The sequence below is a fragment of the Meles meles genome, chromosome 11 (genome assembly GCF_922984935.1).
Source record: "Meles meles chromosome 11, mMelMel3.1 paternal haplotype, whole genome shotgun sequence".
Taxonomy (NCBI): domain Eukaryota; kingdom Metazoa; phylum Chordata; class Mammalia; order Carnivora; family Mustelidae; genus Meles; species Meles meles.
The window spans coordinates 86,807,841-86,830,486 of record NC_060076.1 but is presented as its reverse complement, the minus strand read 5'-3'; the positions used below and the strand labels follow the sequence as shown (position 1 = coordinate 86,830,486).

At 40.7% G+C, this 22,646-nt stretch overlaps 1 protein-coding gene across 2 annotated transcripts in view; it reads right to left on the bottom strand.

Annotated features, from left to right (window-relative positions):
* The window catches only part of TRPM3 (transient receptor potential cation channel subfamily M member 3), a 495,097-nt gene that overhangs the window by 102,288 nt on the left and 370,163 nt on the right, over positions 1-22,646 (bottom strand). For both annotated transcript variants that reach the window (XM_046022643.1, XM_046022644.1), the window contains exon 9: positions 18,794-18,866. In XM_046022643.1, coding sequence (XP_045878599.1) covers positions 18,794-18,866 — 73 coding nt within the window. The remainder of the gene's footprint in view (positions 1-18,793; positions 18,867-22,646) is intronic.

Sequence of the window (22,646 nt, the reverse complement as noted above, 5' to 3'; positions counted from 1 at the left end):
TGTCCGTCTTCAATTATATTCCTATTTTTGGAGGCAGAATGTGTAGATGTTATAAAGAGTCAAAGAACCTACCCCACCTCTACCTCCATCCTTCCTCCTCTTAATTTCTTTTTGTTGTGTGTTATTTCTACCTTGGAAGGCAGGAAATACTTAAATTCCTTTCTGTTACTCAAAGTCCCATTTTTGTTTTTATCTTAGTTCTGTTAGATTCTAGCATCAATGCTTATAATTGGTAATTTTGCCAGAATGTACCCAAGCGTCTCTTGGTCAGTAGGCTGCATCTTCTCTAGTAGGTTTTCTGAGAGGAACTCGTGGGAACAATATTGTCCGAGTTCTAGAATGTTCTAAACTGCCTTTTTTTTTTTTTAGTAGTCTTCAGAGTGGAATGACATTGGCTCAATTTAAAATCTGTTGCTCTATTATCTCCTGGCATTGACTGTTACTGTAAGAAGGTTTGTAGCCAACCTGATTTTTTAATCACATGAAAGACTTGATCATTTTGCATGGGGGCCCAAAGGAGTCTTTATTTTTCTCAGAGGTTCAGTAACTTCATTAGGATGTTTCTAGGTGTTGAGGATTCTGAATCAGTTTAGCTGGGCACAGGTGGCCCTTTCAATATGCAGATTGAAGTTTCAAAACGTGTTTGATGAAAAAATTCTTAAATTGTGTGTTTTGATCCATTACTTTGGTTTTCTTCTTTGGAGACACCAGTTCTGCTTATGTTGGATCTCCATTTTCAGTCTTCGGTAATTTCTCCTTAACCCTAATGAACTCTTTACTTCCCTTTCATTTCATTTCTGTTCACTTTCCTCATGTCTATTCTCTGTGTTCCGCACTAGGTTTTTCACCATGCATATCTGACCTTGCACCCGGTCTCAGGTCTGCAATTTTGTGCCGACCTCATTTCCCCCCTCGACTTCATTCCTGACCGCTACGCACATTTCATCCTCTCTTGCTGCCTCACCTACTCTTACCTGAATTTTGGTCTTCCAACTTGCAAGTATTACTTCATGGATAAAGTGCTTCACTGAGATTTAATTTTTTTTAAAGTTCACGGTAAAATATTTATTCATAACATTCATCTGTTCTCTGGAAACATTTTTATAGAGTATTCTTCTGTGCACACATTTTGCCCTTTTGTTATTTTTTTTAGAATGTATCTATATGCTAATTGCTTTTTTATTATTTATCATCTAGTGAGCTGGGTTATAATGGGCCCAGGGTACCATTCCAGGCTAGTTATTATTCATGACTGGAAGGCTTTCTTCTCAGCTCCCACAAAGACAACCTCCTTGCTGCAAGTAGAACTTTCTTGCATAATTCTACATGTAGCTCACCGCCTCTATTTCTAGGTATAAATTTGAGGTCAGGGGTCACCACGGAACTCACTCTTATTCTCACACATGCTGTTCCAGGTAAAGGAGAGAACACTGCACCTTAGGCCATCCTGGCATCTAGGAATTTCATTTCGGGGCTTTCTGAGGATTGCCGCTGCTAGTTCCTCTCTCCTCAGCTTTTACTCTTTCCTCCCACAGAGCTCTTGCATTTACAGATATTTTGGAATATTTCCCAGTGTTGACCAAAAATAGAGTTTGCCTGCTTTTTCTCTTCCCTTTCCATGATTGCTTTTTGAAGCTTTCTAGGGGAAGAAACTGATGAATTTGTGTTGCCATGCTTGCACTGGACATCCTGAAGGATTCTGTAGGTAAAACAGGTTTTTGATCAGATCTTTTCATTAGCAGTGTTCCTCCAGTTGAAGTACTGAGAATGCAGAGAGGTACGCCAATAAGAAGCAGGAAGATCCAGTAAGAAGTCACTGCAGTTAACCAGGTCAAACGTCCTGAACGGTCTAACGGTGCTGAACCAGGAGGGAAAAGAAGGGATAGATGTATGAGATATTGTGGTGGCAAAAATGTCCCAAATTAGTAAGAATTTGCTTGAACAAAGGGAGGAAAACTGTGATGGAAGTTTTGAGCCTGGAGAATTCCACAGATAGGGGCTGTATGAACATAACTAGGAAAACCAGGTAGAAATCAACTTTTTGGGGAATGATGATTTGTTTTTGTTTTTAATATATGTTTATTTACTTATTTATTTTTAAAAAAAGATTTTATTTCTTTATTTGATGGATACAGAGAGCGAGAGAGAGAACACAAGTGGGGGGAAGAGCAGAGGAGGAAGCAGGCCCCCCACTGAGCAGAGAGCCCGATGTGGGGCTCGATCGCAGGACCCTGGGATCATGACCTGAGCTGAAGGCAGATGCTTAATGACTGAGCCACCCAGGTGCCCCTAATATATGTATATTTAAAGACAATTAATTTGATTGAATTTGGGGTGGAGAGTGACACCAAGGGGAGTTGTCAGTAAGCAGTTAGAAGAGGGGGCATGGAGGGAAGCTGGAGCTGGACATGTAACAGGAGGTGGTCCACACAGCCATGATATTAAAGACATGGTATTTTATAATTTTGACAGAAGGCAGAGGGGAGAAGTAAGAATGTCTGACAAAGGAGACCAGGAGCCATTAGAAATGTAGAGCACTCTGCTCTGAGGAAAGGTAAAAATAAATATGATTACCATGCTTTATTAAAAGTCAATCACATACTAGGCATTTTACATTTATTATCTCATTTAGTATAAAACCCTGTACAGTGAATGTCTTTATCTCTACTCAGAAAACAGAGGCCTGGAGACATGGAGTAACGTGTAGAACCAGGCTGTAAACTGAAGCCTTCTCTCAGGCTAGAAAAGGGTTGCAGAGAGAAGGAGTTAAAGTTGGGGTCACCTGGGTGGCTCAGTTGGTTGGGCATCTGCCTTCGGCTCGGGTTATGATCCCAGAATCCTGGGATCAAGCCCCGCGTCAGGTTCCCTGCTCAGTGGGGAGCTTGCTTCTCCCGCTCCCTGTGCTCCTACCCACCTCTTGTGTTCTCGCTCTCGTTCTATCTCAAACAAATAAATAAAAATCTTTTAAAAATAGGAGATAAAGTCAACACTGTCAAAAGTTGCTGAACGTTCAGGAATAATAATAATCGCGGGGGTTAGAAGAGTATTTGGGTCTCCAGGCATACTGAAAGCTGTGTGAGAGGACTGGATGGGCGAGAACGCAGGAGGCAGAAATTTGCAGACTGAGCCAGTGAGCCCAGAAGAGAGAGGAGGTGGACGGTAAGGACAGTTGGCAGGAAAGCAGATCACCTTTCAGAGCTGGATGGTTAAGAGGGGAAATGTAAAACGTTTCCTGGAGGGACTTGGTGGAGAAGGGCCGAGGTCTCTGCAGGCAACGGGGAGCCTGACTGTGCTGAGAGCAGAGAGGAAGAGAGCAGTGGGCGAGGGAGGGAAGTGCAAGTCCATGGTGGGTCAGATCCCGCAGCCTCGGGGCCGGAGAGCAGTCAGCCAGCGAAGAAGAGATGGGAGGCTGAGTGGAGAAACCAATATTCCTCAGGGGGGAAGAGAGCTTCGATGCAGCTCAACATGGAAAGTGAAGTAAGAGGGGACACCCCCTGCTGAGAGGGAGCAGGACTGAGGAGCTGAAGAGAAAGGAGGGACGTGGAGAACCTGCCACAGGCTGAGGCCTGAAGAAGGAGGGGGTATCCGAGCCGAGCCAGGGCCCCCCTGAAGTAAGACATCCCAACGATGTCACCAAAGGCACATATGACAGGGAATGTTGTTTATTTAGGGACCTGAGATTCGGTGTTGGAGGACTTTTTTTTTTTAATACCTTGAAGGTCACTCAATATTTCAGCAGCTCATAAATGGAGGTGCAGACTCCCTTCAGGAGAGTTGCTAAATAAAAGTGTCGGTGTGTCATCCGAGCTTGCTAGTTCAAGGATGATCCTGCTTGATGGACGGGAGTCCTGGAGGGGCAGGACTGGCAGACCTCATGACGTCCTGGGGGTGCCAGGATCGTCTGATCTGTAGGATGATACCACCCACCGCTCTATTAGTTGAGAAACATTTCTTCTTGTGTGCGTGTGTGTGTGGGGGGGGGGTGTCTTTGGACCTTTCCGTGTTTTACCTGAGGAATCCTGTCTGGGTTAAATACGCATCCTAGGGATTCTGTTTGTTTCCATCAGTTCACTTGTTTGTACATGTTGCGCCAAAATGCGACAGGGTCTCAGTCCATGAAAACCTAACCATCCATTCATTTAAAGACATCACATGGGGCGCCTGGGTGGCTCAGTGGGTTGAGCCTCTGCCTTTGGGCTCAGGTCATGATCTCAGTGTCCTGGGATCAAGACCCGCATCGGCCTCTCTGCTCAGCAGGGAGCCTGCTTCCCTCTCTCTCTCTGCCTCTCTGCCTACTTGTGATCTCTCTCTGTGTGTCAAATAAATAAATAAAATCTTAAAAAAGAAAAAAAAAATAAACACATCACATTCCCTACATGTATGAAAACCACAAAGGCGGAAGGGAACTAGCCCAAGGGCCCTGTCACGTGACTGGGTTGCTAGGAGACGGCTTTAGTGTCCCCCAGGGCAGAGCTGCCCCCCCCCCATCCTGGTGAGCCTCTCTTAGGGATGGGGCAGCTACATCGAGAAAAAAACAAATTAAAGGCTTGAAACATGCATATAAAAAAGTAGATGAGATCTGTGTATAATTTATTCTTTGCTCTATTTTCTTGCCCTGAATGAGAACCATCTCCTCTTCGTAAAAATAACTTCAGGTAGATTCCCAGGAGAAAGTTAAAAGGAATCAGGAAAGATTAGATTAACTTTAGCTGGAAGAAATTCACACTTGGTTTGTAAGAGACAAAAGAGGCAGCGGAGGGGAAGGAGCCCGGTACAGGAAGATAGGGTTTTCTTTCTCAGTTTATCTTTAGGAACCAAGAAAATAAAACTAATATTTCTTTCATGCTTAGCTCGTGCCAGGCACTGCTTCTAAATCTCCATGTATTAAATTCTCACAACAAACGATGAGGTGCCATTACCCCCATTTTGCAGACAAGGAAACTGAGGTACAGAAACTTGTCCAAGGTAAAGTAGCGAGGAAGAGCCAGAGACAAGCTGCAAATACAGGGAGTCTGATTTTAGAGCTGAATTTTTTTTTCAATTCATAGGAACTTAGAGAATTTTACTGAAGTCAGCTACAAACAAAGGGAAGTAGGCAAACAGGCTTTCGTGTTCTCTATCACAAAACAACTCACATTGCATGAATGCAGGAAGCCAGGATATTCTCTAATGCTCTGTCATTAGGGCCAAACTTGGTAAAACGATATCTAAAATTCACTTATCCCCTTAATTTTTTTTTAATCTTTATTTTTTGTCAGCCAACCCGTCTGGGCTTGGAGATTTATTTATTTATCTGGTTTAATTATTTAAAAACATTTATTAGTGTATCTAAAACAGGCTGCTATTTAAAAGATACAGTTTGTGAATATACTTTAAGGAACTTAGTGACTGGATACAATGTTGTGCACCTGTTTGGGCAACATGATCCCTGTCTGGATATTCTTAGGTCCTGTTTATTTGAACGCTCTGATTTTAAGACTGATAAGATGTTCATTAAGTTTTTAAAACTTAATGAAGTTGAAAGTGGGAATGCAAACTGGTACAGCCACTCTGGAAAACCGTATGGAGTTTCCTCAAAAGATTAAAAATAGAGCTATCCTAATGAGCCAGTAATCACACTATTGGGTATTTACCCAAAGAATACAAAAACACTAATTTGAAAGGATACAGGCACCCCTGATGTTTATTGTAGCATTATGTATGATAGTCACATTATGGAAGGCATTCACGTGTCCACTGATAGATGAATGGATACAGAAGATGTGTTGTATAGTGATGGAATATTACTCAGCCATAAAAAAGAACGACATCTTGCCATTGGCAATGCCGTGGATGGAGCTAGAGCGTATCATGCTAAGTGAAATAAGTCAGAGAAAGACAAATACCAGAGGATTTCATTCATATGTGGAATTTAAAGATTAATAAGATTTTTTAAAAGTATCTTCTTAATTTAATTTTTTGGTATCTTCTTAATTTTAAATTCCTCTGAAAAAGTAATGGGCATACTATTTGTCTTTCTTTAGGCTGTTTATTCGCCATCACGGGTTGACACTCTGAACCGTAGAGAGGCACTTCAAATGTTGCCTCTCTAGTAAAACGTCCCCTGAAACCAGGAGTGGCGTTCCCTTGGTTTGCCCCTTTTTAGCATTTTATTTACTTTTTATTATGACATGTGCTTCTACCATATTTTAAGACTTTGAAGACTTGTACCACTTAAGATAATGCCTTGTGCACAGGAGGTGTTCTGGTGACTGGGTCATTAACTTCTGATATCAAGCCTGACTCACAGTGGCCCCTTACGCATGAGTGACTAGTCTGATGGCAGCAGCTTCCTGGTTTAGTTCTGATCCGTGTCAGGTTACCCTTCGCTGGGTGCGGTGGGGTAAGCATTAAGTAGGGGCCTTATGGACTTTTTCCAAGTGGAAAAGAAAGGTCACCGAGCTTGTTTATTACCTGTGAGGCCTTGGGAAGCTTACTTATCCTAAGACTTAACTGCTTCTTATATAAAATGAGGTTAATAATATCTTCCTCAAGGGATGGCTTTGAAGGTTAAATAGAAAAGTAGATGGAAAAACTGGTTTGTTAAATTAAAGCACTGTGCAAATATTTTCAGTATCTTACTATTCCCAATGATACATTTGCCAGATTAATAGGAATTTAATAAATGGACGCAGTTATAATGCCATCGGTGGGCAGATACTCCTCACTACAGGGTCTGCTGTGTGGATGTGAGTGATTAGGTGTTGCTGAATTTTCTCAAAAGGAATACTTACTATGTAGTAAAACAGGAATTCTCAGAATTAAGAGCTGACACTCTCTAAATTACCCAGGGTTCATGCTCACGTCAGAATTGCTGCCAGGCTCCGGGAATGGTCCTCTGATAGAGCTTGGGGAGTCAATCAAATGCTACCTTCTACTGAGGTTTTCTCTTCCAGCACTCCCTTAAGTGAGCTGAAGCTTCCAGGTGCTGTTAGCAACAAGAGGAGGTCCATTTGTTACAACTCAGCAAGAGGCTGAGTTTAGATACAAATGGTCTCTTCGAATTGTAAGAATGTGATTGTTTTGTAGGCATGTAAACTGAGATGCTGGGTGTCTTCCACATAATCTAGAACCATCTTCAATTAGGAAAGTGCCGCTGGCCCCTCCCCAGGCTGCCTGGTGGAACAGAACATTGTTCAAGGGCAAGACACTTGCGGCAACCTTTGGAAGGTTCCTGCACCTTCTCTGGCCTGTCAGACCTGACCTCAGCCTCTGTGGGGAGTGACTTCTCTCAGCCTTGTTCCCTGCCTGGAGTAAGAGCTGAACTCTTCCTCCCCTGGGTTCCTAGACACTGGGTCTAGCGGTGGGAGGAGGTGGTGATTAAACTTTGTTTTGTTTTTCTCCAATTTATTGGGTCTGTGTTTTCTGCACACGGTCTCACTCACTTTGAAAACCTGTTCGTGTCCTTTTAGAGTTAGGTTGGAAGACTTTATTTATTTAAAAGATTTTTATTTATTTGACAGGCAGAGATCACAAGTGGGCAAAGAGGCAGGCTGGCGGGGGTAGGGGGGGGAGCAGACTCCCTGCTGAGCAGAGAGCCCAATGTGGGGCTCGATCCCAGGACCCTGAGATCATGACCTGAGCCGAAGGCAGAGGCTTTAACCCATTGAGCCACCCAGGCACCCCTGGTTGGAAGGCTTTTATGGACCAACATTCTATAAAAACCTTACAAAGTCCAGTTGTCTAGGTGATGATATTTGCCAAGAGTTTCTGCAGGAAATATTGCTACTATTTCTTTGTGTCCTAATAATATATGCAAGCAAAAAAGGACAAATGAAATTATATGCCTTATGATTAATAACATTGTGGAGCACTATCCTATTTCCTCCTTTTTGCCAACCTAGTTAAATGGATGAGTCCTCTTTATTGTGCCCTTTCTGCAATAAAAGAAGCCAATACTTCACAAAGTCTCCCATTAACATGTTAAAAAAAAACTTTATAAAAATAGTGTTCCTGTATTATGCACAATATGCAACTGAGAAATGTTATCAACTTAAGACAGAGGGAATAAAAGAAACAAAAATTCTACGGGGTTATCCTGCTTGCTTGTGATATGACAAAAATGAATTAATTTACATGGATGAGTATGTAAAATATTTGCAATTATCATATTGTGATTTTTAGCAGGATTATATAGAAATGTACATTCTGGAGTTCTGGCACATTTTCTGGAATTACTGCATTGATGATTTCCTATCTTCTGTTCTCTCTTCCTTTATCTTTTACTCATGCTCTTTCATTAAGAACCAGGTAATCCACTTGGTACTTCATTTTTACTAAGGTTATACACGCTCAGATTTTCAAGTCACCTATTCCTACAAGATTTGTTACAAAATCACATATCTCCTCATCCCAGGCCTCGTTACCCAGACTCCAGTGCTTCACTTCTTGGAGCTGATTATTGTGGTCCTCCATGGTAGCTAGTCTTCAACAGCAGCTTCTAAGGACCGATAGATACTCTCCCGGCATTCACGCTGGATCTGGGCTGCTCTCGTGACCCCACGTGCCCATGGAATGCAGCAGAAATGACACTATGCCGATTTCAGGCTTGAGTCTTAGGAAGAAGGTCTGGCATCTCCTGCTTCTGCCTGCTATGCGGGTGGTGCGGAAGGGTCCCCTGCCTCGTCTTCCAGGCATTGCCAACACTGCCCTCCTGTGTTAGAGCGCCCGCTGCCCATGTTCCATGTCTCCTCTTTCTGTTGGTGTTTGCTTTGGTTTCCTCTTTCCTTCTAGGGGTGCATGTCCTCCAGCCATTCCCGAAGAAATAGTTCCATGGGCAGTAAAAGTTCTGATAACTCATGTCTGACCATGTCTATTCTACCTCTGCCAGTGGCTGGTAGATTATGCATAAAATTCTAGATCGCAAATAAATGTTCTTCAGAATTTTTAAGGCATTGCACAATCGATTTCTACGTAGTTGTTCAGAAGTCGATAGCATTCTGGCTCCTTTGCTTGAGACCTGTTTTTCTCTTTGGAAGTTCATAGGAGAATTTTATATATGTGTGTATATATATATAGATATATGTATGTGTATGTTTTATATATGGATATATATAATTATATATATTTATAATACCATATTATACCCTGTAATATAATTTATAAACTATATGAATATTAATATATTTTATAAATATAATATTTATAATATATTAAACTATATGTTATATATATTTGTTTTCCCATGTTCTGCAATATTACAATACAGCTTGAGAGGGGTTAATTTTCATCCTGTGCTGGGCACTCAGTGGGACCTTATAATCTAGAAATATGTGTTCTGGACCTCAGGGACATTTTCTAAAATTATTGCAACGATGATTATATATTACCATATATATTTTCATATACATATTCACATATATTCATTTGTATTCACATATATTCATAGATATTCACATATATTTGCAGATATATATATATATATATATATATATATACATATACATATATAAAATGCCTACCATATGTCAAGCATTTTTCTGGGTGTTAAGAGACAAAGACAAAGATGACATAATCCTTTTGCTCCAGAAACTTCCTACTGAAGGTGGGTTTGTAATCAGGATGATCACATTTCCCAGTTTACCTGGACATTCTTGGTTTATTCTAGTTTTTCAGGCATAATTATTAGTACTGCTCATTTCCCTGACCAGGAAAGTCTCGGGCTGGAGATAAATTATCTGGTAACCATTCCCCAGAGTTGTTGCAAAGATTAGATGATAAAATTTATGTGAAAATGCTTTGTGAACTGTAGAAAGTACAAATAACAGGATGAAAAGATTTAAGTTATTTTATTCATTCTCCTACTGAGCCAAAAATGTCTACGATTGCTCTCTACCTTGCTCTCTGTTATTGCTCTAAGATGTCCTTGGATTTGTAAAAAAATAAACTTACCAGAAAATTAATTTCATTTTAAGGCAGCTTAGCATGTTCTCAACCAGTTTCAAGATGAAACTCCTCTTTGTGGATTGTTTCGGATCTTTACATGTATGCTTGAGGTTTAATTATTGGTTGCTTGACGTTTGCAGATTTATGGGTCCTTTCGAACTTAACATTTTCTGATTCTGTTGGGTTTTGGACATAGGGGAGATGCCAGTTCCCTAGGAATTTTTAAAGCCCATATGGGAAGGTGAAAAGCATAAAAATACTCATTGTTAGGTCTTTACCATTAAGAAGGCAGAGTGCCTGCCCTCAACGAGCTCCCAGTATCAATGTCTCATGTGGCCCTTATGTCCCTCCACATGACAGAGCTCTGATCTTCTTTGGCACAGGGAAGGGAACTGAGGCATGTGTATAGAGAGGTTAAGTAACCTAGTTAATGAATGCTACAGCCAGGAAAGCACTAGGGTCTAAATATGCACGTAATCCGATTCTAAAGCCGGTCGGTCATTTCTTCATGAGCATGACAATGGTTTTTGAATACTGACGACGTGCAAGGCAGTGAGTAAAACAAGCTGGTCTTGCTTCTCCTGTCTAGCTTGGCAGCGTCATCATCATCAGTCAGACCATCATTTATGAAACAGATTTTTCCAGGTACGGGGTTCACGGTTTACTTGCATTATCAATGAAAATGGTTACAACGGCAGTGTGAGAGAGATTAAAATCCCTGGGTTTTACAGATTAGGAAACCGAGCTTCAATGAAGGGAAGCTGTTTGACCAGCAGGAAGTGGTAATGGTTTGCATATGGTGTCATTGTCCCTACGATCAGGACCTTTGTTGGACGGTCCCACCGTGGTTGGTAGTCCACTGATGGCCTAGGGGTCAGTGGAGGATGGCATGAAAGCAGCCCAGTGGGGAAAGCCTGGGGCGACTTGGTCTTTATGGAATCATTTTTTTCCCAAGGAATGGACTTTGGTCTTGGGGGGGGGGGAAATGGTAAGAATGTAATGTCTTTAAAATTTTTGCCAGAAAGACTCAAGTACAGACTATGAAAATTGAAAAAGGTAATAGTGATTACAATAATACATAATCGCTGTGTAGTAAAAAATATTATTGATTTACATATTTAGGTCCACCTGAAGTAAACCATATGTGTATGGCTGGTCCCATCTCCCATTTCATGGTTACTGGGATTCTCCCATGGCCTTTGCCCCAGGGATGAATTCAGGGATGGGCACTGACCTAAGGCAAGCATATGCAAGTCCCCCCTGGGTTTCTTCTGCTCTCATCACCCAGGATTTAATGGGGATTTACTCAGTTGGTTGGGTATGAGCCTAGCACTGCTGATAGGCATTCTGTGTGACAGGTAGACAGACTTATGTCCGAGAGACAGAGGACAGATCCTGATAATGTCAGTTGAGCCCTGGATCCTACTTTGCCTGAACTCCGTTTACCCTTCAACTTCCTCAACATGTAAACCCACAAGTCCATCATCTTACTTATTTCTGCTTTAGCGCATTTGAATTATGTTTCTGTCACTTGTTACCAAAAAGTTTCTTGGTTGAAACCATATTCCACTGGTGATCTAATCTTTAAAAATAAAACAAGTGTCAAATCAGATTCTTGCCATTACGTTCAGAGAAATTGTGGGCATTCTAGTTTCGTCACTAAGATATTGTGTGGGCAACCAAGATCATCTGGTAGGTAAGTGCCCTGGTAAGAGCTCTGAGAGATTGATTGATTGATTTTAAAGATTTTATTTATTTATTTATTTGACAGAGAGAGAGAGACAATGACAGCAGGAACATAAGCAGGGGAAGGGGGAGAGGGAAAGCAGGCTTCCCACGAGCAGGGAGCCTGATACGGGGCTTGATCCCAGGTTCCTGGGATCATGACCTGAGCCAAAAGCAGTCACTCAACGACTGAGCCACTCAGGTGCCCCACCTCTGAGAGTTTTAAGGAAGCAGATGTCCTGCTCTATATAGGGTTTGGGGGCCCACGCTAGGACTCTACCTGCTCCTGGACAAGCTGCTTTGTGATATCTAAGTTAAAGTTGTGAAAAAAGGGGTAAAAGGAGCCATCAGAAAACGTGCCCATGCAGAAGCCTGATTGACAAGTCAAAGGACAAAAGGAAGACCAAACGTGGCCTTATGGAGAGAAGGACTGAACACTTTTGGAAAGAATCTTCATTGAAAAAATTGCCTAGTGACTTTTGTCTCTAACTGATATATTTCACTATTCTCCCCCAGTTTACCCCTCTGTACCCTTTTAAGCTTAAAATATGCCACATATTTGGACCCTGTCAAACTTTTTTGGGTAAAATTTCATCTACTTCCATTTGTATAATATTTAATAACTACGGTAGCTTTGCATTTCATATAAGTAAGTGATAGTGTCAACATGAATATCTCTCTTTTTGGTTTTTTTGGACGTATTAAGGGTATCTAAACAATTTCAGGTTAAAAAATATTATTAAAAGGAAAGCAATAAAAAATTAGAAAAAAGGAAAGCAATCATGCATGTGCTGTTTTAAGCTGCCTACACATAGGAAAGAGGGATGGGAAAGACTGAACATATAATCAGAAATAATTTTTTATCTTCAAAGCAAGGCCATAATTAATTCCCATTAAATCTATTCATGAATCATCTGAGATCAAGCAAGGTAGCTTCTCAGTAAACACTTCTGGATATTAGTTGCTTTCGAGATCTACTGGGTGCATAGAATTATTGCACAAACGCTACTTCAGAATAATGCCACGATTTGGTTTTACTAAGGATTAATTTAGTCATTTAAAAACTAAGATGAGTTATTTAGCAAGACTAATTGCCTATTGATGTCAGGATAGTTTGTGATAATAACTGCATTTTCTAGTTAATAGAGTTGGAGGGGCATGCCGCAGAAGTAGTTTCAAAACATTAAAATATATTGTTTTTTTAAACATTTTATCCAATCCTATTTCAAGTTGAGTAGTTTGTAAAGATATAATTTTAAAGGAAAATGGTTCAGAACATAGTGATTTTCATTGTTTTGAATGATCTAATCAACAGCATTCTTGAGAATGTTCTAAAGTTAGAACATACCCACTCTTCTTTTGGCATTTCAATTTTTATTTCAAACTCCTTCCCTCATCGTTTCAAGAAAATTACAGAAGTGTATCTTAAAAAGAAGTGTCACTCTCCACTTACAAGTATCTGTGAGTAATTAATTAGCTTAATTATCGATAGGATTAATTTTGTCTGAAGAGCCAAAACATTAAAAAAAAAAAGGGAAGAACTAGATAATTTTCTCTGAAATGATTGTGTAAGTCCATAGCGAAACCGAATTTCATACAAATTGCTTCCTATTAGTCCTGAACTTAAATGTCTCCTGCTTAAATGCCCCAGTGAGATTTCTAATCATTTCTTAGTGATCAGCTATTATCCACGCCTATCTGATTTATATAGACATTTTATATTAACACAATTTGCACCTAGTACAGGACTTTGATTACATATGTACATGACTTTCACAGCTAATTCCCTAGGATGCTTTCTCCTCTTTTATCATTTTGACATGACATGAAAAGTTTCCTTGGTGACAATATGTCTCCTGCTCAGATCCAAAATATACGATAGCACAGCACTCCTATTTTTCCCTTAAAACCTTAAAAAAATGCCATAAATGTCTTTGTTTCATTCAGATTTTCCTAGTTTTTAAACCCAATACTCTTTCTTTTTTTCTGTTTGAGGATCCTGTCCAGGAAGTCGCATTACCTGTGGTCATTATGCCTCCTTAGGCTCCTCCAGGCTGTGACAATTTCTCAAACTACTCTTGTTTTTGATGAGCTGGGCAGTTTTGAGGAGGAACATAAGAGTTTTGCAGCCCTTTGAGCTTTTAAAAAATGCTTTCCAGAAAAAAGAAGTAAGCAATAAAGGTCTTTTCCTGTGTCACAGAAGAATTTCTTTACCAGTGCAGATTAAACCCTGCAATTGCACTACTGGGTATTTACCCCAAAGACAGAGATGCAGTGAAAAGAAGGGCCACCTGTACCCCAATGTTCATAGCAGCAGCCGCCAAACTGTGGAAAGAACTAAGATGCCCTGGGGCGCCTGGGTGGCTCAGTGGGTTAAAGCCTCTGCCTTCCTTCGGCTCAGGTCATGGTACCAGGGTCCTGGGATCGAGCCCCGCATCGGGCTCTCTGCTTGGCAGGGAGCCTGTTTCCTCCTCTCTCTCTCTGCCTGCCTCTCTGCCTACTTGTGATCTCTCTCTCTGTCAAATAAAATAAATAAAATCTTAAAAAAAAAAAAAAAGAACTAAGATGCCCTTCAACGGATGAATGGATAAAGAAGATATGGTCCATATACACTACAGAGTATTATGCCTCCATCAGAAAGGATGAACACCCAACTTTTGTATCAACATGGACGGGACTGGAAGAGATTATGCTGAGTGAAGTAAGTCAAGCAGAGAGAGTCAATTATCATATGATTTCACTTACTTGTGGAGCATAAGGAATAACACAGAGGACATGGGGAGATGGAGAGGAGAAGTGAGTTGGGGGAAATCGGAGGAGAAGACAAACCATGAGAGACTGTGGACTCTGAGAAACAAACTGAGGGTTTTGGAGGGGAGGGGAGTGGGGGTTGGGCGAGTCTGGTGGTGGGTATTAAGGAGGGCACGGATTGCATGGAGCACTGGGCATGGTGCATAAACAATGAGTCTTGGAACACTGAAAAAAAACTAAATTAAAAAAAATGAATAGCTCTAAAAAAATCTCTAAAAAAAAACCCAAAGGAAAGAATTTTTTGCTAATGGAGGATAGTGATTGCCATATACTATACTTCCGTACATGCAGAGGAATGAAAGGGTATGCACCCACGTGATTTGACTTCTGAGCTGCCCAAGAGAAGATTTTTAAAAACTGGAAATAATTACATCCACCGAGAGGGTCAAGGGACCCTGCTGAGCAGATGTTTTCTGGCTTTGCTGAGCCTGGAGCAGGAGGGGCTGAAGCAAGGGGCATGCGCACACTGGCCAGGAAAATGTGGCTCAGAGCAGGCTGGTGAACACTGGAGAGTTTACAAAGGTAAGTCTGGGGTTGTTTCCACTGAAGCCTCTGGTTGCTAAGATTTAGACAGGGCCAGGCTGAGAAGGAGGCAGACAGAGAGGGACTCGGATTTCCCTAGATTTTTGAGTACTTTTCCCCTAGAACCACTCAGGATGTCTGAAGTCCAGAAATATTCATGGCACCAGGCCTCCTGAGGAAGGAAGCCTGATTTGGCAAATCGAAACACAAGACTCCCAGTTAAGGATGAATTTCAGATAAATAATAAACAGCTTTTTTTAGTATAAGTATGTTCCCGCCAGTATTTGGGACACGCTTATGCTAAAAATTTATTTGTTGTTTGTCTGAATGTCAACATCATGCATTTTCTCTGCATTTTCCTTGGGTTCCCGTTGGGTAGGCAGGAGAGGGCAGAAAAGGACAAGGGTGTAGGGTGGACAGTTTCTAGCCTCAGCCCACCACGTTCAGGGAGCAGTTACCTTAACGTGAAAGATAAATGTTGTATCATGTATTCTCAAAAGCTACTCCAGGTCAGCATTCAAAGAAACTGCGAGCCTCTAAGACCTCTGGAACAGTATTCTTTTTGTCTCCTTCTTTCTTTATTTTTGAACAGATACCCAGGAAGTCTGTGTCCTATAAATAGTATCCTTTAATATATACAGTTACTGAAGAAAATCAAACCCAATCAGAAGCAATGGGTCAGCAAAGGTAGAATTTCCCCATGACCACCTGGTTCCTTTTATTTTTTCCTTCGCTGGGCTCTGGATTTATAGACCAGTGTTTAGTCTCACACCTTTCTCCCCCTCCTCCTATCTAATTTCTAGTTTTCTCAGATGATGGCAGGAATAAAAACTTGACTGTAAAAATTCCCTCATGCATGGGATAATTGAAAACTAAGTATAATTGTAAAAACGAAGTGTTAAACCATATTACGTGCCTAGGCATAATTAAAAAAATAGATAATCACAATTTAACAAACTTAAAAATTTGAAACTGATAGAAGTATGCTCTTGGCCTCCAAGAAAGTCAGCAAAAGGATTAAGCTTGCATCCTTCACAAATCAGCTGGCTCAAAATCAGCACTTAAAAGCCTTTGTAAAATAGAGTTGATACATCATAATCTTTTAATGGCAGAAATTCCCATTAGCATCAACTGTTGCATAGATAATATTCATTATAGTGATTAGAAATGTTAATTTCTTAGAGCAATCATAATTTCCTTTAATCTACTATGGCAGTGTTTTTTAAACTCCAGGTTATGACCCATTACTGGGTCATGAAATCAATTTTAGTGGGATATAATCAGCATTAAAGAGAATAGAATAGAATAGAAAATATTCAATTTCATTGCATACAATGTAAATGTAATTTCACGAGCTTTAGCTTCAGCTTTCTAAAAACATGTATAACTACTTGGTTACAATATAAAATGTATTTCATGGGATCTGTTCTGCACAGTCAGGAAACAACTCTCCTATATTATAAGAAATAAATTCTATGATCTAAAGGTAAGACACAAGTTTAAGTCACACATTGGTGAAAGAAGAAGAAAATATTTACGGTAGAAGCTATTGTGATGGCTTATATGTGTTTAACCAATCATGGAGCCACTTCTCCACTTGCTGAGATCTGATTCAAGGTGATCAATGTGGCAAATCTACTTCTTATCATCAATGCAATAGGGATGCCTCAGTGGTCTACACAAGTGAGGGCTATGGGGGCAGCCTGTCCCTACTACTTACTGGTCAGCTGATCTTGGTCATGCAACTGAATTTTCTGTGTCCCAGTTTCCTTATTGATAAGACAGGCCTTGTAATGAACTGGTCATCCAACTTGGAAAGATTAAATGAATTTATACACAGAATGTATCTAACACAGCGTTTGGCATCATAGCAAGTCTTCAATAAATGTTAGTTACTGATTTTATTACTTTTTCTTATTTTCATGTAAGAATAGGAAGTATTAGAGAATTTCCTGCCTCAAACTTTTAATTTTATCCCTGACAATTGGAGAACAGAGGCCAGAGTGTGCTTCGTGGTTCAGCCCACCCACAGTCCCAAGCATGAATTCTTCTTTGTGTCTTTGTCAGTTCATTGGAATGAACTGCTTCAGAGCGAAGTTCTCAACCTGGGACACATGATACACCCTGCAGGATTGTGAATTTCTTTTTTTTTTTTTTAAAGATTTATTTATTTATTTATTTGACAGACAGAGATCACAAGTAGGCAGAGAGGCAGGCGGGGGGGGGGGGCGGGGGGAAGCAGGCTCCCTGCTGAGCAGAGAGCCCGATGTGGGGCTCAATCCCAGGGCCCTGGGATCATGACCTGAGCCGAAGGCAGAGGCTTTAACCCACTGAGCCACCCAGGCGCCCCAAGATTGTGAATTTCTGAAATGTGACTGGGATTTTGAACACCTTCGGGGGATACATGGAGGAGATCAATGGCTTCTAGCATTAAGGGGGCCACATGTAGGTGCAGTGAAGACTTCGAAGGGCCTAGATCTAAGTTCAGGCTTATTACTTAGCGTGGTAACCCTAGCAAGTTACTGAAATCTTGTAGCTCCACTTACCTGTCTGTGGAATGGGGATTAAATATAGCTGCTACACAATACTGTTGCTGTAATAATTAATGTTTACAGTATTTGTAAAAAACTTAGCTCAGGCACGATGGCCGCCACAGGATGGGTATTCAAGGAAGTATTAATGGCAGAGAAAGGGTAGGGAGAATGGAGACTAGCATACAACGGTTGCTATTCTGAATTTCAATTTTGGAATGTTAAGTCTGTCACTGAATCGTTAAATAATCATTCACTCAGTAATCAATTCCTTCACTTATTTAACAAAAATGGACCAAATGGTGCCATGTGTGAGGGCTTGGGTGAGGTGGTGAGGTGTGTCTTATCCATTGGTAAGATACATTCTCTGCCCTCACAGAGCTCACAATCCAGGAAGGCTTACAAACAGGCAGTCACCAACCCTGTGATAAAGTATGGGACTCGGGGAGAACGAGGGCAACATCTTGAACTCAGAACCACATTCAACAAGACTTGTGGTTTTGTTTCGTCTCATAGTTCTAGTTTCCAGTTCCATGCTGAACAGAGATGACTTCCTTTTGTTTATTTTAATGCTGAATGTTATGGGTCCAATGTATAGACCTATTAAGGGGCATGAAGGACAGAATTTGATCTGGGGAGCCCAGAGGAAACTGCTCTTCTCTGGGATTTGGTTCCAAGGATGAGCACATGTAGTGAGACCTCTTGAAAGCAAGGGGACTAGAGGACAAACATCCACCCTCAAGGAAAATCATAAAATCCAGGGCATTTCTATTTTTGCCTGGACTTCAAGGAAACTTAGAGCTAAATTTAATGTTCTAACTACAAGTATAGTAACCTAGATTTTTGTTTATTTCTTCCTCCTTTCTTCTCAATGGTTTTGATTTTCCATTTTCAATGCACTATTATATCTCTGTATCTATCTACCATCTCTACCAGATTAAATGGTTTTTGGAAGTAGACAGGGTAATAATTATTAAATAACTTCAGTGACTTAGTGTCTTACATATTACATTAGCCTTTTACTTTGTATATTTTTATGACTCAGTGGACATGACTGAATTGTAATACATTTAAACTTTATGAAATTGAGTCATACTTTGACAGCTCTATCATAGAAGAATTTTATAGCAGGAACAATGTCTTTCAGGAGAAGTCCTTATGTTATCAATAATTGGATGTCACAGTATCATTTGGGATTGCATCTACTATTAGGAAACAAGGCTGCTATGTTAATCCATTTAAATTATTTTTTTACTCTCTGGACATAGAAACTCTTTTACCTTTGAGCAAAGCTGTCAGGATAGCTAAATCAATGTCCTGGTGTCCTTCTGATCCCATCCGGAATACCGTAATCTGCAATTTGAGACAAGGTGACCATTAGCAATGCATGCTTTTCCCCAAGACAAATTCAATCAATGAGACCATTATCCGAACACAGATTATCTTAATATCTACAAGGTGGATTCTTGACCCCAGGGGAAGCAGACAGAGCAGGAATTCAGCTACAGGGTTCTGCAGTTCATTAAGAGGAAGATGTCTCATAGCCTCCTAACAGAGACCAACTCACATAATTGCATTGATTATGTCGACAAGGATGAGAAACCCGAGACTGAGGAAAATGTCCTCTTGTATCACTTCAGTTTTAAAATTAAAACTTACTGGACTTACAGAAATGCATAAGTTGTGACGTACATGGTGAGTTGAGAAATTACGTGTTTAAAAGTAGTTAGTTTAGTATGCCCTTCAGTAAGTGGTCCTACGCGTGTGTGTGTGTGTGTGTGTGTGCACGTGTGTATGTATCTGTGTGTGTTAGTATGCCCTTCAGTAAGTGGTCCTACGCATGTGTGTGTGTGTGTGCACATGTGTATGTATCTGTGTGTGTGCAATGCCATTGCCACACTTACTCCACAGCAAGAGTTACAAAGGGTTGCAACCGTGTGATGACTCTAGATCCTCCAGTCCTCTCACTAACCTTGAACCCCCTTGAAATCTCTTGCACTGCTGGTGGGAATGCAAACTGGTGCAGCCACTCTGGAAAACAATACGGAGTTTCCTCAAAAAGTTAAAAATAGAGCTACCTTATGACCCAGCAATTGCACTACTGGGTATTTACCCAAAGGACACAAACATAGTGATTTGAAGGGACACCTGCATCCCAATGTTTATAGCAGCAATGTCCACAGTAGCCAAACTGTGGAAAGAACCTAGATGTCCATCAACAGATGAATGGATAAAGAAGATGTGGTGTGTACACACACACACACACACACACACACACACACACACACACACACACACACAGGAATACTATGCAGCCATCAAAAAGAAAGAATTCTTGTCATTTGCAACGATGTGGTTGGAGCTAGAGGGTATTATGCTGAGCGAAATAACTCAGAGAAAGGCAAAATATATGATTTCACTCATATGGAATTTAAGAAACAAAAACAGATGAACATAGGGGAAAGGATGGAAAAATAAAATAAGAGGAAAACAGGGAGACAAATTATAAGAGATGCTGAACTCTAGGGAACAAACTGAGGGTTTGGAGGGGAGGGGCGTGGGTGGGGGGATGGGGTAACTGGGGGATGGGCATTAAGGAAGGCACTTGAAGTAATGAGCACTGGGTGTTGTATGCAACCATGAATCTCTAAATTCTACCTCTGAACTAATAATACACTGTATGTTAATAAAATTGAATTTAAATAAAAAAAAAATAACCTTGAACTCCCTTGAGAGTAACTTAGCGATTACTTCCAGGTTGTAAGAAGGGGAAAGCAGACAATACAATAACATCTTTCCTTTCGGTGATCCAGGGGAGAAAAGTATTCTCCAGGGATGAATCGCAGGAAGGAGCGTAAAGACACAGCGACGAAGAAATGATACATGTCGAATTAATACAAAGTCCCAAAATAATGCTGAACAATAACAAAGATCTTTTCTCCAAGTCAGAAGGAAGTTACTTAAGGAAGCCAAAAGGTTATTTGACTCTCTGCACTGAATTACTATTTTTCTCAGCTGCTTTAGGCTTCAGGTTTCTCTAGCTGTAAGACGAGAAAACAATAGTGCTTGTCCATTTCCAACTACATGGGAAGTACACTTTACTGCATTTGCTAATAGAGAATTCCACGTGAGGGAAAGAGACACAGACTCAAAGACTGTGACATTATCAGTTGCCTTAGAAATCCAGTCCACTATCCGAAGTAACTTGTTTAAGGTTACAAAATGAGTTAGTTAGCTAGGAGAGTTGTGATCAGAACCCAAGAGCCCTGACATTTTTGTCTTGCGCCTTAAACACAGCGACCAAGAGAGGGGAAGAAAGATCATAAAAACGTCTGACTTGTGAGCTGCTTAATTCTTTTGTGTCTTGATTGTTCATGTCCTGAGGACAGAGTGTGGGATGAGTGTAAGGCAGAGAGTGTAAACTGAAATGCCTTTGTAGGCTTTTGAACGTAAAAATATGAAAAATAGAGAGAGACAAACAAAACCTATCTACACCCTATGTTTGGCTCACAGGTCAAAACTGTGATCTCTGAAAAGGACCAGCGTGTGGAGGTGTGCCCCAGCTCTGTTAGGTTTGCACTGAAATTGACTTCCGCTCAGCTGTAGGTCTGGCCAAAGGGCCAACAGGACATTCTCCCAAATGGCTACGGTTGCCCCCACAAAATCCACTTGGAAGAAGGGAGGCAGCTCTTCTCAGTTCGGAACTTGGGGACAGGTGCCTGAATTGGGAAGACAGTCTGCAGTCCACGGGATTAAGAACCAGGGGGCAGAAGTGGAACCTGGCCAACCCTATAGATAACTCTTTGAGCTAGGAGCAAGCCAAGGAGAATCAGGATAACATGTGAGCTCATTGTTTCAGAAGAATTCAAAACTCAGGCATCAAAGAGTTCCTTAAACATCGGACCTACTTGTTGTGTAGATGCTGACATTTTACTGCCTAATTAGAGATCATATTTCTTACGTGAATTTTTCTGAGGCAGCAAATAGAAAAATTTACCCTGAAATATAACATTATCAGGCCTTCCTAGGAATAGATTTGAGGAGGGGAAAAGAAGGTGTATAGTGTAGGGTTTCTAAAGGATTTGGGGTAAGAGGCAGTGGAGACATAGTTATGTGTTTGTTTGTTTTAAAGATTTATTTATTTATTTATTTGAGAGAGAGAGAGAAGGAAGGGTCTAAGGGAGAAGGAGAGAGTCTCAAGCAGACTCAACACTGAGCACAGAGCCCAACATGGGGCTCGATCCCATGACCCTGAGATCAGGACCTGAGCCGAAATCTCTTGATTTTTGGATGTTTAACTGATGGAACCACCCAGGCGCCCCTCTCTGTTTTTGTTTGTCAAGGAGCCTGAAGTGGAATCGTATGCCAGGGCTTCACGTTTTTCTGGAAAACTGAGTGGAGGGAGTGGCTTCCCCTCTGTTCATGTCCCTATTCAAGACGAGAAGGAAGAACGAAGGAGAGGCTGCAGGTTCCAAAGACAAAATTTATTTCATAATTTTGCCTTGAGCTGATTTGCGAGATTGTGTCTTCATCACTACTCTAAAACATTTTTATTTGAAATTTAAGACATTTTAAAATCTCAATTACACGATGTATCCATCTAACCGCAGGGGGAAAAAGGTCAAATAAAATAAAATCAGAGCCATTCTACCAACCCCAAGTTTGGCAGAGATGCAGAAAATCAAGTATTCTTAAATATTCTTGGTGGGGCTGTGAATCAAAATAGTAGTTTTGGAGTATGATAGGTTGATAAAAATTCACTGGTATTGATATACGATTCTTTAACAGCACTAATATTTTATTTAGGTCTTTGCAACTGTTTGGAAATGAGGTTGGTGCATGTCATCAATCTTGCCTCATTTTGGGATTAGAGTTGCAGTGACTTTTCAGAATGACTTGGAAAGCCTTTTTAATTTACTTATGCCCCAGAACAGTTTATATAACAAAAGAATTCTCCCACTTTCTCAGGTTTAGGAGGATGTCTATAAACATCCATATTTAGGGACAGATTGCTGATCACCTGTATAAATTTTCCAGCAATTATTGATCAATTTCACTTTTCTGACTGTCCATGAGTCAGTTTCATGTATTTCCCTATGTAATCAGATATTCCATCTACATCTTCAAGTTCAT